At 36.8% G+C, this 18,381-nt stretch overlaps 1 protein-coding gene, 1 long non-coding RNA gene and 1 other non-coding gene across 3 annotated transcripts; 2 read left to right on the top strand and 1 right to left on the bottom strand.

Moving 5' to 3' along the window:
- Positions 1–58: 58 nt before the first annotated feature.
- On the bottom strand, positions 59–3,922 carry LOC115272340. Its single transcript, XR_003900376.1, has 2 exons — positions 3,755–3,922; positions 59–398 (listed from the first exon to the last, which is right to left on the bottom strand). It is a non-coding gene; the product is annotated as an uncharacterized LOC115272340 (long non-coding RNA).
- Positions 3,923–10,832: 6,910 nt separating this feature from the next.
- LOC115271705 (olfactory receptor 4C11-like) lies at positions 10,833–11,744 on the top strand. The gene has a single exon (XM_029914625.1). It carries the CDS (start codon positions 10,833–10,835, stop codon positions 11,742–11,744), a length of 912 nt encoding a protein of 303 aa, XP_029770485.1.
- A 4,202-nt stretch (positions 11,745–15,946) lies between these two features.
- LOC115272901 lies at positions 15,947–16,075 on the top strand. Its single transcript, XR_003900547.1, has one exon. It is a non-coding gene; the product is annotated as a small nucleolar RNA SNORA18 (small nucleolar RNA).
- The last annotated feature ends 2,306 nt before the right edge of the window (positions 16,076–18,381 follow it).

Genomic DNA, 18,381 nt, shown 5'->3' with positions numbered 1-18,381 from the left:
GAGAAATTATCTGTTTATTATACCTTGTGTGCTTCAAGTTTATCAAAACATGCAAGAATAGAAATCATGGCAATTTTTAATTACTTAGTCTTATGTTAGTAGTTGGGAACCACAGGTCAGTTTATTTTGTAGCATGTCCTGCTGGGAAGCAATCCAGAGAGATCATTTTGGAAATCTTTACGGGCACCAGAAGTGGTACAAAGGACATTTACCATCCCCAGATGGTTGTGTGAAAAGTTGATTTTCCTTTCCTTCAATGACTGTGTTTCTAACTTGATCCAATTTCCTACATCTTAACTTTTCTTTCCTTTCTTTCTCCTCTCTGCTCCATCCTGGAAATTTTTTTCTTTGACTCACTGGAGGACTTCATTAGGAATATTTTCATTGTTCATGATTCTCTACAAATGAACAAACCAAACAAAAATTAAAAATGATTTTAAGAGATAATTTTCATACTTTAATAGATTTAAACATTTCATAATTAAATATTAAAATTTAAATATTACAAAACTATGCTCATCCTATTAGAGAATTTTACTAATTAGAGTGAGGCAAGAAGAAAAATTAGAATTCCTTTCTATATCAATGAGATGTTAAGGTAAACAAAGAACAAAAAGTTGTGCAATTTCATTTGCTTTGTGATCTCAGGAAGATGTTCTGTGTAAAGGCAGGGAGTTGGCATGGGCTCATGGGTGGCCAGAAAGGAAAGAGGCCTCAGTTGCAGTTCATGACTGGGCAGGGCACTGGAGACAGAGATACCGTTCAAGGTGGCTGATGTAATGTCTTCAGAGAATCTTTTATTATGTTGGGGGAATTGGGGCCTGCTAGTAGGAGCCCTTTCCAGTAGCTCCATAGTAGTATTCAGCTTCAAAGCTTCTTGCCAAGAAACCATTGGCTGCTCCAATAGGCTGTCACTGGGGAGTTGATAAACAAAAGTGCGTGCCAGTGAGTTTGGAAGTAGTTTTGGCACCACACATTTTCAATAATTAAAGCATTGCATCAGCCTTGGAGACCAAGAGACCATGTTGGAAGGAGATATTGACCATAGTTTGCTGTGTGCCTCAGGGAATGCCCATTTTCCTTCCCTGTGTTGTGAGCCAAAGGCAGGGCTAGCCATGGCATCTGTAAGTAAGGCTGACTTAAAGAATACATTGTTGTCATAGCCTTAGTATAGCTCATGATCCCCCAAATTACACCTGAGTTAAAAGCATGGCATATATATATTCAAGTCTATATAATCAGCTAGTAAATCACTATATATCACCAAGGGTATAGCTACCATCTGTCCCATTACATTGCTAACAACTGACATGAAATTTTTTTAATGTTTATTTTTGAGAGAGAGAGAGCGAGCGAGCGAGAGCACAACTAAAAAGTAAAGTCTTTATTTTTTTTAGAGTACTTTAAAGTTCACAGCAAAACTAAAAGGACGGCAGAGAAATTTCCTCTATACTACCTGCCCCCCCCTCCCATACACAGCCTCCTCATTATCAACGTCCCCTACAGGAGTCGTATGTTTGGTGCACATGAACTGACACTGACACCTCATAATCACCCCAATCCACAGTTTGCCTTACAGTTCGCACTTAGTGTTGTACATTCTGTGGGTTTGGACAGATGTATAATGACATATATCCATCATCAGAGTGTCACACAGACTGTTTTTATTGCCCTACAGATCCTCTGTGCTTTACCTATTCATCTATCCCCACTACCTCTTCAGATTGGGTTTTTAAATAATGAAATAGAATGAAGATAAATTTATTTTAATTAGGTTAGTTCTTCACTTTTAAGAAAAATTTTTATAACCTTAGGTATCCACAAGCAGTCTATTAGAAGGTACCAGTTCCACTTAGGACTCAACATTCTGGAAGTTCATCTATTTAAAGAACTTTGCAACCTATCAAGAGGAAAGATGATGCATCTCATTTTAATTTTCTGAACAGAAGATCGTATTCTACTTGACTGGACTTTTGAACCCAGGCTGTATTCTAGGGAACAAAGAACTTTATGGTATCATGCAATTCTAGAATTCATTACCATGCTCCTCCTAACCTCTGTAAGTCATCTTTAATTAATACAGCTATGTAGGAGTAGATGGAAATATTTTTATATTTATGCTTCTTGTTAATGAAGTGCAATCATACACCTTGAATCCAACTTTCTAGATCACACCTTTTAATAATGTTTAATGAATAAAATTCTGCCTCATAGAAAATCTCTTCCCTTCACAGACATCAGTCTATTTTAGAGCTTAAAAATTTTATCCGAAATATAGCATAGATAATATGCTTAATTATTGACATTGCTTTATTTAAGCACAGTTGGCACACAATGTTGCATTAATATCAGGAATACAACTTTGATTTGACAAGTTGATACTTTTTACTACATTAACCATAAGTATAGCTACCATCCGTCCCATTACACTGCTAACAGTTGACATTAAATAGTTTTTAATGTTTATTTTTGAGAGACAGAGACAGAGAGACAGAGCAAGAGTGGGAGGGGGCAGAGAGAGAGGGAGACACAGAATCCAAAGGCCCCAGGCTCTGAGCTGTCAGCACACAGCCTGATATGGGGGTCTAACCCACAAACTGTGAGATCATGACCTGAGCCAAAGTCGGATGCTTAATGGAATGAGCCACCCAGGCACTCTCACCAACTGACACTTTAAACTTGGCATTGAAAAATATAGACCCAGATCTGTATGGATTACAAATTTATCCATGTTTTTAATTAAAACAAGGACAGCAAAATAGAACATTTTCTTCTTAATTCTTCACTTATCAAATGGAGGAATTAGATCTGTTCACAAATATTCCAATCTCTCTCTCTCTCTCAGTACATAGTTAGATTGCATTTCCTGGATTCTTTGTGGAAATGTATGGTATTATCTTGTAAAGCTTAATATTGTCACATCCTTCAAGCTACACTCATAAAAGACGTTTGTAAATGTTCATAGTTATTGTTCATATTAGTCAAATATTCATTGACCTGTTAATGGGCAAACACATTTTGAAATAATTACACAATAGAGTATGATACAACAGTAAAAATGATCTACAACTGCATTCAAAAGCCAATACAAAACTTGGTAGCATATATAATGTTGAATAAAAACATAAAACAATTTCTAGAAGGCTGCATATAGTTTAAAATTCAAACTCAGGAAAAACTAACACACACACACACACATATATATATATATATATACGATAAAGACATTTTATTTTTAAGAAGCAAGATAAGTATATATTGAGAAAAGCAGAATATGGGTTAACTTAGGGTGAAACAGGGCACAAGATAAGGAATGAGCTAAAATCAATTTAATTATCATAATAATTTAGATCTTGGGATAAAGTTAGGTTTACATATATTCATTATATTATTTAAATAAGTGTTAGTAATCAATAACATAAAGTGAGTAAAATAAAAGATGGTAAAGCAGTTTGGAAACTTTTCTAGTTGAAAAGTTATGATACAAACAAGTTTCTTCAGCTTATCTACTGATTTTGTTTGCTTACATGCTGGCTCCATTTTCCATCAGGCTCTCTCCACTTATGACAAGATCATAGGCAAGAGTTCTGCGTCTCTACACCAGATACTATTTAAAAAAATAATGACTTTTCTCAATAGTCTGAACAAAAGTTTCGAGTTCTATCATTGGCTAATAGATTTTTGTCCCAGTTACTACAACAGGGGAAATGCTTTTTCATCCACCACATAGGAGTCATATACATAGGAATCATACCTTGGGAAATAACACTACTCATAACTCTTATACTGTGGGTCCTCAGAGGAAAGCCAGTGTTCATTCAAAGAATGAGAATGGACTCTTGTCAGGAAGAATCAATCAGGGTCCACTTAGACAGTTTTTATAGTACATTGCTATGAGGCAGGCAAAGTGTATCTGCAGAAGTGTTACATATATTTCAGCAAAACAACAGATGTCCACCAAAGGCCTTTCTTATGATGCTACAATTCATACCACGTCATGAATAAATGTCACACTCCAGTATGAGGACAGCCTGACGTTTTCAAGGTCCCTTTTGATGTTCAGTGGGGTTCAATGTCTCAGTGCTATTGATTCTAAGTGCCACTGAGGCACAAAACTGAAGGGATGCCTAGAGAAGTATTTGTTGTGTCTCAAAACCTGACCTCACTCCCATCTTCTGTCCTTCCAAATTAATAGTTTTATAGTAGGTCAGAAAGAATCTCTTCAACTTATTTCATCTACCACCATGCAGGTAATTTTTCAGAAGAAGTAATTATAGCATTTATTGATTTTTGAGAGAGAGAGAGAGACAGAGCACGAGTGGGGGAGGGGCAGAGAGAGAGACACACACACAGAATCTGAAGCAGGCTCCAGGCTCTGAGCTGTCAGCACAGAGCTACATGGGGGGCTTGAACTCATTAACCATGAGATCATGACCTGAGCTGAAGTCACATGCCTAACCACCTGAGCCACCCAGGCACTCCAGAAGAAGTAATTATAAATTATCACCCAAATTCTTTTTCAATTTGGTTTATTTGTTTTACTTATTCATTCATTACTATTTAAAGCATACTATTGAGCAGCTCTATTATAAATGTTTACTAGTAGATTTGGTGGAGAATAAGATAGTTGTGTTTCCCATCCTTAATGAATATTTAGTTTATGGAACTTGGGGTACATGGCTGGCTCAGTTGTTAGAGCATCCAACTCATGATCTCAGGGGCATGAATTCAAGTCCCATGTTGGGTGTAGAGCCTACTTAAAAATAAATAAATAAATAAAATTTATGGAATGTGTGAAGAAATTGAGGAATAAAAAAGGAATTCTTTCTTGGTTTCTAGTTCTCATGCAAAATTTTAGTATTTTTAATTTCTCAGTAACTGATCATTTCAATTAGAATTTTCTAATTCTAATTGAATTAGAATTAGCTCATCTGAGTTTTAGGCTCAGGTGGCCTTTTAATGCAGAAAACACACTCATTTCTTCCTGAACATCTAGTCCTTTGGCTTCCATATCAGCAGTCTTTCATGATTTTACTCATTATTTAAATGTGCTTCTTAAGAGGTCTTCAGGTATTCATTTAAATGTTGATATAACCCTTCATGTTGTAGCTGGCTCACTTCTCCACATTATCTACATGATTTTTTTTTTTTTTGCAGGGCAAGGGGGAGGGTGCAACCTCACCCAGTTTCTTGGTTTAAACTATCATTTACTAGTAACAATACCAACATCTACTTCTATAGTCCTAACTTGAAATTCATATTTTAAAAAATTCCAAGTGCCTAGTGAGCATTTTCACTTGTATATTGTATGGCCACCTGTATTTCAAGCTTTTTTCATTGCTTTACTATTACTTATAAATGCCTCCACTGAGATATCATTGTTAGCCATTAGAAATTTTCTTTGTCATCACTTTCTATTACTTCCTAGTTTTCAATTTGGCTGGTGACAGGAAAATGTGTGGAATGAGGAAAACTATGAAAAAGAGAGTCATTAAAAGAGATCTCTACATTGAATTACTAAATTTGAAACTTGACAAGCTGCTTCACTTCCATGAGTTTTAGGTGGTTTTTTTTCACACAATATGTCATTATTAATACTACTTCATGGAATAGTTGGGTAAATGAAAAGATAGTGTATAAAAAGCATTCTATATATATTTGGTGAAGTAAAATTATTTTAATAAAATAAGTTCCTTTGTAAATGTAATTTTACTAACACTGGTCAGCAAAACCAATGGAAATAAATTTGAAAAAAAAAAAAACCATGAGATATTGATTCAGTATACATCCTGAATCCTCAGATCATTTACTACAAATCTATGGGTCTTTGTTGGGGGATGGCAATAGCACCCAGAACAGAACCTCTGTTTTCAAGACACCATACTGCCTTCCCTGGATTGTACTTGCAAATAAATTACAAGAGCTAGAAAATCTCATCTCCTAAAGCAGAAAGGTAAGTAAGGTCACTGAGTGGGATTACAGTAGTTTCTTGGAGACCCACGTTCTCTTTTGCCAAGGACAGTTTTTTCTTCTGCTATTCTTTAGTGCCATTCATTTGTATTTTCCTATTTTTTCTCTGTATCTTTGGTCAGCCCGAGGCACCTAATACCACCTAATTTTTGTCTGTACTTGGTTGCTGAGTCTGGGAGGGCTAATTTATTCTTCTATGGACTAAATGGATGAACCAAAAGTTAAATGTATTACAACACCTAAGATGTTTCTGATTAACAAAGAAAGGAAAGCTTTAAGGAATAGAATTCTCTCGGGTGCTAATATTTTATATCATTATGTCTTAAGATATTTCTTCTGGGATACTGAAAGGGCATCATTTTTTCAGTGTTCTGTGGGAAGGCTGCTTTCAAATAGGGATGGAAATATTCGACACTAATAATTTTCACTGTCCTAACAGATAAGGGACAGATTACTTATATATTGATACTCAGAGAGGCATAGTTATAGAATAATCCAACATACTTAAAAATATATTTCCATATATCTTGGACTATTGCCTATACTTCCTCTGAAAAAGGAGCATGACAAAAATTTTTTTTTCAAAATTTGCTGTTAATATAGCAAATAATTAAATTTAATAGAAGCATTGGAATAAAATCATCTTTGAAACTCAACAAATATTTTATGAGTATCAGGTATGTGAAAACCTATGTGTGGCTTTTCATTTTTGTGTAGGGATAGAAGGATGAATTTATATCTTAATAGTTTCTTGAGATGGCAGAATGTAGAAAAGTTCACAAATTGCTTTTTACAGAAGGTAGCTGAGTAGGATAAGTCCTCAGGAAGGATTTTAAAGTTAGAAAAGTTGGGGCGCCTGGGTGGCTCAGTTGGTTAAGTGTCCGACTTCGGCTCAGGTCACGATCTCACCGTTGGTGGATTTGAGCCCAGCGCCAGGCTCTGTGCTGACCACTAGCTCAGAGCCTGGAGCCTGTCTTCAGATCCTGTGACTCCTTCTCTCTCTGACCCTCCTCTGCTCATGCTCTCTCTCTCTCTTTCTCAAAAATAAATAAAAACATTAGAAAAACAAAGTTAGAAAAGCTTATGCATGCCTGGCGAGAAATTAGAGGAAAGGTCAATAGAGACAGTGACCCTGACAGCTTCTGGAGAATGCTGCTTTCCCACCTCCAAGTGACAGTTTTAAATGGAGAATCGTACATCACAGTATAGAATTATTACTCTTTGTGTGTTTCCGAAATAAGATTGTAAGAGTTTAATTTGCTATACACAAAACAAAACGATGAAACTGAAACAATGCACCATATATGTGGGAGGGTTTCATTTTATCCTTTTTTCAGTTTGGGAATTTAAAGGATAAAGAATCTGAGGACAACCTGTTATCCTTCCCACAGAAAATGGTGGATTTTGCATAGAAATGAGTGGAAGAATTCTCTCAAAGATGGAAGTCTAGTGTAACCGATTCAGGGAGGGTTGGGTAGTTGAAGAAAGCCCTCAAGGAAAGCAGTGGTTCTCACCATGGCTGGTGCAGTAAAATGGATTTTTAGTATAGAATGATCCACCTGACTGTCTATATTCTACTCTTGTCTATTCTTTGTTTTCTTATGTGCCTTTCAGGTCTTCTCTGTTATCTTCAAACCCAACATGCAATTTGTTCATTATTGTTCTGACAAATGTAGCCATTCTAAAGTTGGCTCAACTTGTTTGAAAAGTTGAGGTAAGTACAGTAGTTACTAGAAGATGTGCTATTGTACTAGTGTCATTTTGTCTCCACAATATTGCAACCCAGTTTTGTGTCAGATTCCTTGGAGAAACAGAAGAAGGGTGTTAACATGACTTTGGAAAAAATGGAGAAATGGTCATCCACAAAAACATGGACAAAAACATGCACCAGTTGCAGGAAGATATGAAAAATGTAAGGTTCTCCTTGACTGCTGTACGGGTTAAAGATTCATTTAAAAATGCTAATGTTTAAGAGGATTATTTTTATGGATGTCTGAGTCCCAAAATCTTACGTGGGTGTGCGGTGCTCTTCAGAATACAACATCTCCTAGTCCACATTTACTCATTTAAAAAAATTGATCTCAGCCTTCTTCATGGATTTATAAATTTGGAGCATGTTTATCTGTCTGTCATACATAACAGATGGAAGGCCACAGTAGACTGATGATGTGAATATGTTTTTTAATCAGCATAGTACAAAATAATCAGATAAATATTATCATTTAAGAAGTAATTTTAGAAATTTTAATTTAAAAATACTAAGTACCTACACGGTACAAGTCCTTGGGTTTGGAACTATGCGGAACAAAATCCTGATAGTAAATAGTTTTCAAAGATTCTAATTCCAAGAAAGAAGCTAAAGAGAGCGCTCATGCAATAGAATTTAAGCATGGTACGTAACATTGTGAGAACAGCTATAAAGGGTGGCATTGGGGAAAAGGAGTAATAGTTTCTCTTTTCACAAAATAATTACTGAAGGCCTTCCAAGGAGATTTCTTAGCATTTGGGTCCTGAAATTTTGAGACAATTGAAGTAGCTGGAAATGATATGACATTCCAGGAAGGAAGAAGATTATTGATTAAACTCTTGATAAATATTTGATTAGAACTCCCTGTTATTAACAAACTAATGAAACCATATGTATTTATGACTCTTTTTTTTTATTTTTAGAGAGAGAGAGAATGCAAGTGGGGCAGGAGCAAAGAAGAGAGAGAGAGAGAATATGCTCATTGAGGATCCTGTCACAGAGCTTGGTCCCTGGACCCTAGGATCATGACTTGAGCAGAAATCAAGAGTCAGATGTTTAACCAACTGAGCCATCCAGGTACCTTCTGATTCTTAATTTATCTTAAAAATACATGTCCATATGTGTAAATAATTTTGTTTTAGAAATAGTCTGAAGGGATTAATAACATACAAACCAAAACCATACACTCAAAAGAGTGGTCACAATCATGGGCTATATTTTCAAGTACAAATATTTTTTGATGGATCAATCTTTCAAATGAATAAGGAAAGAATGAGCTTATTTTATTGACTATGGCACAAAGACTCATTTCCCTTGTGGTTTAAGATCTTTGCCAAAGACTACATAGTCCAGAGAGAATTTTTAAAAAATCAGGAGTTCTAAAGTAAATAACTTCATCAGACACTTTCCTGAGAGTAGCTCTTTTTAAGTATATTTATTTTAAGTATATTTATTTTTGAGGTGGGGGGAGCAGAAAGAGAGAATCCCAAGCTGTCTCTTGCCTAAGCAGGCAGTCCACAGCTTGATGTGGGTCTTGAATTCAAATTGTAAATCATGACCTGAGCCAAACCAAGAGTCAAATATCCAACTGACTAAGACACACAGTTGCCCCATCCTGAAAGTAGTTTTTGGTTTGGTAGAAGATAAGTTACATTTCAAGTATGTTGGGGAGAAGAAACCTTACCAAGGGAGAGAAGCAAATACATTAAAATTTTTTTCTATTTAGTCCATCTGTCATTTGGAAGCTCACAACTTTCAAGACAGAGTATTGAAAGTATGGATGAGTTTGAGGAGAAACACAATGGGATACATACGTCTTCCAAGTTATATTAAATACATCACATTTAAGTTTATATTTTTACTTGCATGTAGAGTCCCTTTCAAAATTTTTTTGACAGAAAAGAGCTAGAGAAAAGATTTTGTTCTTGAATGTGAAGCCAGTGGTAATCTTTTCCCCTCCCAAATTTGAAAAAAGAAGTCTTCATTTGAATAGAATGAAATTTTAAAGTTGAATGATCATTGACTTTGTCAGAACAGAAAAAATAATTGAATGAAGTCAGTTATTATTTATTTACTATTCCTCTTATTTATATCTCCTTCCTTCTTCTGAGTCTTCACTCTGTTAAAAGACATGGAATTTTCAGCACCTGGATTGTACAGAAACTACTGGGGATTACAGTCATGATCTGCTCATACATGAATTGCCTGGTGAGATCATTGCAAATGATCTCAGATCCAAAGTGCTTAAGCTAAATTTGGATTACTGTAAACATGAACTCTTGAGGAATAATACCCTCTTTCATTTATATGTAATCTCAGGAATTTGGGGTTCTCTAAGGGAAGCTTTTCAGAAACGGAAGGGGGAAAATAGAAATACAGATATTTGAGAGATTATTAACTATCAAAGGACATTTTATCGCTTATCTGCATTAGTGTATGTAAAATGCTAAATATCATATGGGTGTTTCAAGGTAATAGTATAATATTTACAGGATATATTTCCTGTTCCTCTTTTCAAGTTGTAATACCTGGGAGTGAGTGTTCTGTGAAGGGGAACATATTATATATTATATAAAAATATACATTTCTATAGATATGTATAACAAATATATGGTGATAAATATATGCATAAAGGTGTTCTTTATGGGATGAAAGTGGGGTGTGGTTTTATATTTATATCATGAACCTCCAACAGCAGTCAAATATATCCAAAATGCCAGGTGATACACCATCACAACATGTGCCTGAAGATTTATTAAACATGAAAAAATAATGAAGTTAATAATAACATTGAACCATGTCTTTTCACTTTGTATTCATCGAATTGTCCAAGTTAATCAGAATCATTTAAATGCTACAAAGGATTGTATCTAAAGAGTGTTATAGGAAAGTATAACCTTCAAAAACTTGTTTGAAACTTATAAAGACCTTACGAATAGTCATAAATTGAGGAACAATGTGTTAAAGTGACTTATAAGAAGCAACCCCTAAATGTTCATGATGAGGAATGTTTTTTTTTCTTTAAATAGCCCATAATATCACACATCACACCATGAATTAATTTTTTTTTTAGATCAACCACTTCACACTCAGCTTTCTCCTCATTCATGAAGTCATGCAGCTGAATAATAATGTGACTGAGTTCATTCTCCTTGGGTTGACCCAGGATCCTGTTCAAAAGAAAATAGTGTTTGTCACTTTCTTGCTTTTCTATTTGGGAACACTGCTGGGTAACTTTCTGATTGTAACTACTATCAAGACCAGCCGGACACTCGGGAGTCCAATGTACTTCTTCCTTTTCCACCTATCTGTATCTGACACTTGTTTCTGTACTTCTGTAGCCCCTAGAATGATCGTGGATGCCCTTTTGAAGAGGAACACTATCTCTTTCAGTGAGTGCATGATACAAGTCTTTTCATTCCATTTCTTTGGCTGCCTGGAGATCTTCATTCTTATTCTCATGGCCGCTGACCGCTATGTGGCCATCTGTAAGCCCCTGCACTATACAACTATCATGAATCGACGGGTCTGTGCTGTGTTGGTGGCTATGGCCTGGGTGGGGTCTTGTGTACATTCCTTAGCTCAAATTTTTTTGGCCTTGAGTTTACCCTTTTGTGGTCCCAATGTGATCGATCACTATTTGTGTGACTTGCAGCCCTTGTTGAAACTTGCCTGTACAGACACTTACAAAATCAATCTACTCTTGGTGTCCAATAGTGGAGCCATTTGTACACTGAGTTTTGTCATGCTGATGTGCTCCTATGTTAACATCTTGTATTCTCTGAGAAACCACAGTGCTGAAGGGAGGAGAAAAGCCCTCTCCACTTGTGTCTCTCACATCATTGTGGTCATCTTGTTCTTCGGTCCTTGCATATTTATATACACACGTCCTGCAACCACCTTCCCTATGGATAAGATGATAGCTGTGTTTTATACACTTGGAACACCTTTGATCAATCCTCTGATTTATACACTGAGGAATGCAGAAGTGAAAAACGCCATGAGAAAGTTATGGAGGAAAAAATGAATCTTAGATGACAAAAGATGAATGGTATCTTCAAAATTTTCTTCATAGTTTGGATTTGGTTAGAAGTCCATAGAGATTGTTATCTTTTATTGTGGTGTTAACACAATCAGGAGGTATGAGAATTAATTCCTTCAAGAATGTAATTACAGGGGCTCCTGGGTGGCTCAGTCAGTTGGGTGTCCAACTTCAGCTCAAGTCATGATCTCGCAGATTGTGAGTCATAGCCCCACATCAGGCTCTGTGCTGACAGCTCAGAGCCTGGAGCCTGCTTTGGATTCTGTGTCTCCCTCTCTCTCTCTCTCTGCCCTTTTCCCACTCATCCTCTGTCTCTGTCTCTGTCTCTCTCTCAAAGTAAATAAACATAAAACAAAGAATGAAATTACACACTGGTTAGTGTTGAGTCAGTTTCACGTGGAGGAAGAGACAGCACCAGGTGCAAATAACCAGGTAAAGACGCACGCCTTAGATGTTCAGCTGTGTCTCTGCCTTCTTGACTGCCTAGTATCACTGTGACTTTGATATGGTGTTTTCCGTCCCCTTCTTCATGTTGACTTCTGTTGTTCTCCGTTTGTAGTTACACTTTTATATGCTTATAACTACAACCTGGCAGGTTTTTCCTCTTTAAAATGGCTCCCTTTATTAAACTGTTCAATCACATCATTTCTGATTGTACACCTTGAACTTGGTTGGTCTTCATGACTGAGCAGAAAACACCAGTTCAAATAATTATAAAATCTTCATGTTTTAAGGGATTATCTATAATCTAGGTAATCCCCTTTCTATTTCTTGGGGTTATACTTTAATTTCTTCTTATATTTATCTATATCCTTCTGGAACAGTGACAAAACATAGTATGAATATTCACCCTTATAAAGGAATCTTTTCACCTGAGGAAAGTCTGATTGTTTGGGTTGTACTCAGATATTATTCTTTTTGTAAAAACTACTTTTTGCTTCTAAAATGATCCCTTCTAATTTGTAGAAGCATTAAGTTTTTCCTGAGTCATACAAATTATGATAATTTGTTTCTACTGCTGGGTTATGGCTGTAGCATAGGTGTCCCAAATTAGTAGATATATTCATGGGGGCTAGAAGTAAAGTGTGCAAGCAATTGACAGTTGAAATAGGGAACATGAATGTAATAATTGATAAAGAGAGAATGTTAAATGTTATAACCCAAAGGAGTCTCTTTAGGCTTTTATACAGGTATAGCTATGTCACAGATATGAATTATTTTAGTGAGTTTTAATATAATGTAGAAAAGTTGATAATTTAGAGGGACTGATGTTTTTGGGTAAAAACTGTATGCAGTAGGGAGGGATATCACCATCTGTCACTTTTTGTCATCATTTGTCAACATTACACAATTGAATTATATGATCACTAAGAATCTTTCTGATATCAATATGTTTTCTTATTTGTATTTTTATTCATATGGAAAGTTTAACAGTAGTATTCTTATTAATTTATAACATATTTTTATTTATAAACTACTCAATTATATTAAGATTACTGAATTTGTACTAAATTTGTTGTACCAGGGATGTCAGAACTTCTTAGCTTGAGGGATGTCTGGCTGGCTCAGTCAGTATGTAAGAACAGGAGTCTGAACCTGGTAGACGCCATGACAGGCTTTAAGTTTCCCCTCTAAACTAGGTCTAAAGGTCAGTGTCTCCAGAACTATTAGGTGGTTACACATTGCCCAAGGCAAGAGGGACCACCCTTGTAATACCCTTAACATTCCTAAGGGCAGGCCTAGATCAGTTATTGCCTAAGGCTAGTTACACCCTACGTGAGGGTCCTGGGTCCTGGGCCTACTCTGTGATTGGTTAACACTCTAAATGTTGTAATTGGATAAACCTGCTGTCAATAATATTGTATAATAATAATTGAATCACTGTACCTATGTCACAATTTCCTGTAACTCCCCCTTCCCCAACTCATAAAAGTCCTACCCCACCTTTGTTCGGGGCTCTCTGGCTCTCTCTGTTCCACCAGCTTGGAATGAGCAGAGGCCAGGGTTTGAACCTGCAATAAATGACCCTTGCTTTTTGGCTTTGACTCTGGACTCTGGTGGTTCATTTCTGGGGGACTCCCGAGTTCTGGGCATTACAAATACAGCGTGTGACTCTTGATATCTGAGTTGTAAGTTCAAGCCTCATATTGGGTATGGAGCCTACTTAAAATGAAAAAAAAAATAAAGAAAACTTAGCTTGAAAGAAAAAAAAAAGATTGCTGGGAGCCGCACCGGCCTTGCGGGATGACAGGGTCACAGTAAGGAAATGGTAGACATAGCATGGCTCCTGCCACAGGGGTGGAAGCTGGCATCTCCTTCTGTAAACGATTGCTCATGTAAAATTAAGCCTGTTGCTATTGATTAGGCCTCAAAATGTTCCAAATCAGACTGATATTCCCCAGAAACCTCATGGGGAGAAGCATATTCCCACCTCTATAAAGAGGAAGTTAAAAAAGGCACTGCAGATGTTTGTCAAAAGGCTCTTCTATTGAGCTTCACAAACTTAAGACATGGAAATAAAGGGGGTTAAAGAACACAAGAATAATGTTTACCCTGGTCTGGAGAGAAAGCCTAACTTAGGAAATAGAAACAAACAAGAGCCAGGCACAAGTTACTGCGCATACATATGCTAATTTGGTGCCCATTGTGAGGATAGGTAAGAGTAGTTACAATTTAAACTCATATGCAAAGGCCGGCTGGTCTAGGATGCCTATGGCGCTTACATCTTCAACATCAAAGAACAAGGTTGACAAAAGGTTTACTTACTAACCATCACGAATGTATTCTTCCTCTTGGGAGCCAAATAGAATGCCTCCTAGCCCTGTCTGTGACTGAATTTTAGCATCATTATTATAAAATGTGTTTGCTATCTGCTTCTCACTGAAAACATCCTGCTATCTTCTTAGTTGTAAGATTTACTACCTGTTCAAACAAATGTGTATGTTATCTGCTTTTCCCTGAGAATATCCTGTTCTCCTATGATGTGTAAGTTACCTCATTGTAATTAGAATAGTTCTGAAGAAATCCCTCTGTAGAACCTGCATCTGCACCCTTTTCAAAGCATCTTTATTACTGAGAATTATGTGTAAAAATTCCACTTTTTGATGTCATAAGTCTAAAAATAAAGGCCCAAGACCTGGCGAGATAGGAGATAAAAAGAAGAAATACAGAGGAGAAGAATGGCAGGCTGGGCCAATTAAGAAACTGGGCTGCGTGAGTGTCTCTTCATTGCTCTTGTCCGCCACTACCCCTTCAGGGAGCCCTGCACCAGCCGGAGTGGGCCTCTGGCAAAAGATCATTTATTTCTGTGTGGGAATGGAATTCCCTCTGTGAATTCCACAATGAACACTAGTGATGTAGATACAGCACTTTTATTTTTCAGATTCAGAGTTCATCCATCTCAAGCAGTTTATCATTGATCCCAGCTGCTGATTTTGCTCTTGGAAGATTTGCATATTAGTAGATTCCAGTTGGCAGAGTTTTAGTTAAAGTCCTCTTCTATTTCAAGACAAGGCAAATATGAAATATGTTGGATCCAGTGTAGGTGCCTCATTTGAGACACTGTATAAAACGTGTCTTCTGGACATGCTTCTAACATGGAGCTCCTATGGCTACTGCCGCCATATCTCTTGCCAACAGAGTGTATGATCTAATTCCAGTTCAGAATTTTATAATAAAGACAGTGGAACTGTAGAGCTGATGGAGTGTGCAACCTCAGTAGGGATTTTTTTTTGAAGTTAGTGTTCTTATGGAGAAAGAGTGGGACTCTGGCATCTGAAGTAGACACATTTTTCCCACATTTGTGTGGGGAAAGAGTGAGAACTATGAATGCACAGATTATCTTTCATCCTCTTGGTTGTCATAAGTAGCTGCCTCTTTCTTGAAAGTAGGAGAAACAATAGTCTAGCCTAGACACCTTGGAAGTGATTATCTCATTTGAAGAAGCTGTCAAAAAATGATATTTTGTTTCCTCATGAGCTTTCTTCTAAACTCCTCATTGCTTACAAACATCTCACCCGGTGCAAGTCACAGGGAAGTCCAAGCAGGAAAATCCAGTCTTTCTCTAGAAGGACATGTCATACATGAGGGAATTGTAGGGTTTTATGGCCACTGTGTATAAGTGTGACCTAGAGGAGCACTCTATGATGAGGAAGTGTTACCTCAGAGAGGTAAAACAGAAGGCTGAAGTTGAGGTCTATCCTGATGGGCTCTTTTTGCAGACCCACATCATTGGAGATGCCTCATCAAATAACTATGCTGTTTGTTTTACTCACAGAATTATTCATTTGATCTGTGGAAAGAACTATAAGATGTAGCTGCTATAAGTATGAAAGACCTAACTTTTTTGTTTTAATTAAAAAAAAAACATCTTAGGTATTGGCATATCCTCAAAGTCTGTATTAGTCTTGGGTGTGCTGGTTTTGAAATGAATATGATTTAAACTCAGTTCATATTCAGAAGACCCTAATGTAAACTGCTTGAAGAAATTAGATCCCAAAGTCTTTAGGTAGAAAAGTATACCATCAGGAAGTCATCAGTGTGTCCATATTCAAATGGAGATAAAATAAGCTCAATTAAAAGAATTGCAGCTTGACATGGCAACTGAGGATTGAGCATAGGGTATGTATGTATGTGTGTGTGATTTTTATTTCATGCTTTTAGCATTCTTAGAAACATCTTTATTACAAGTGCTCTTAAGCACCTCTCCACATGCATTGCAGAATGGCGTAACTTCCATTCAGTGATAATACACTGTTCTCAATGCAGCTTGTCGCCTAACATTGCACTAAATACGCTAACTAAAATTTTAATAAAAAACATTGAATATGCATTTTACATATAACCCATCAGCTATACTCCTGGGCATTTATCTCAGAGAAATGAAAACCTATGTTTACACAAAAAGTTGTACACAGTTGTTAATAATGACTCAAAGCTGTTGCCTGTTTGTGACAGCCAAACTGCAAAATAACTCTAATGTGCGTCTGTAGGTTAAATGTTAAACTATGGTACACTGATATCAGGCATTGTACTCATCGATAAAAAGGAATACCTGTTGATACTCAGACAACTTGGATGGATCCAGAGACTAATGTTCAGTGATAAAAACCAAGTTTATATGCTGTCTAGTTATATGATTATATGATTATTGATGGGGTTTGGGGGTCATGGGGGTTCAGAGCTGATAGCCAGGAAAGAATTCTTGAAGATGTGTTTGGCGCAAAAAGGTGATTTTACTAAAGCACAGGGACAGGACCTGTGGGCAGAAGGAGCGGCACTGGGGTTGTGAAGAGTGACTGGTTATATATTATGGAGTTGGGGGAGATAAAGTCAGGAGGGAAGTGTCCTAACGGGACTTTGTATGCTAAAGAAGACTCACAGATTACCAGAAGCCTAGCTATTATCAAGCTAACTTTGTTTTTCCCTCCAGCATAACATTATCATTATGATAGTAGGGAGTTCTGATGGCTACTGATAAGATATTTATAAACCAGTATTTAACCATTTGTTTTCTGTCCCTCCCCTTGTTCTTGGGCAGCTAGGAGTGCCTGAGGAATGGCGCATATCCCTCCTCAGAAATGGGGGTTGGTTTGCAGGGTGTCAGCCTGCCTTATGTTCCCTCACCAATTATCTTTATATAACATTCTTGAAATGAAAAAATTAGGGTGATGGAAAACAGATTTGTGGTGGTGGGGTGGATGTGAGTTTAAAGAAGGAGCATGAGGGAATGTTTGTGTGGGTGGATAGGTTTGTATCCTGATGGAGGTAGTGGTTACATGAATCTACATGTGTGATAAAAATAACTCTATACCCACATCGCATCGGTGGGTATAAATTGCTTTATATTGTACTATAATTATAAAAGATGGGGGAAACTTGGGGAAGGGTTAATGTCACTTTTTTGTACTTCCTTGATAATTTCCCATGAATCTGTGATTACTTCCAAATAAAACATTTAAACAAAATAAAACAAAGCACCTTACATAAATCAATATGTTGAAGCCTGCAAACTTACACAAGATATTTCCAGTTTTTAAAAAGAAGACATTCTTTTTAAAGGGGCTATCCTGGGGCACTTGGGTGGCTTAGTTGGTTACCAGTCAACTCTTGATTTTGGCTCAAGACATGATCTCTTGGTTTGTTAGTTTGAGCCCTGTGTAGGGCTACATGCTGGTGGCATGGAGCCTGCTTGAGATTCTCTCTCTTCCTCTCTTTCCACCCCTCTCCTGCTCATGCTAGATCTCTCAAAAATAAATAAATTTTAATGAGATAAAATAAAAGGGCTATCCTGAAGATGAGTTTTGATTCAAACTTTGGAGGAACTAAGGCAACCTTGATGGGCAGTGAAAAACAATCACCTGTGATTCCCTAAATAAAAATTTATGCCTACTGTTACATGTAATAATTTAAAAAACCCACCTTTACACTTAAAAAATGTTTAAGTCTAAAAATCATAGACTTTTTTGACACGAGGCACTTACCTAGGAATTGAAATTTGATGTTGCCAGGAATTGAATTGTGTCCCACAAGAAAAGAGTATGTTGGAGTCTTAATCCCCAGCACCTCAGAATGTGGCCTTATTTAGAAGTAGTGTAAGTGCCTGACAGTTGGCTTTTTTTTT

The sequence above is a fragment of the Suricata suricatta genome, chromosome 11 (genome assembly GCF_006229205.1).
Source record: "Suricata suricatta isolate VVHF042 chromosome 11, meerkat_22Aug2017_6uvM2_HiC, whole genome shotgun sequence".
NCBI lineage: Eukaryota > Metazoa > Chordata > Mammalia > Carnivora > Herpestidae > Suricata > Suricata suricatta.
The sequence above is the reverse complement of the archived record's forward strand: the minus strand, read 5'-3'. Positions and strand labels throughout refer to the sequence as shown.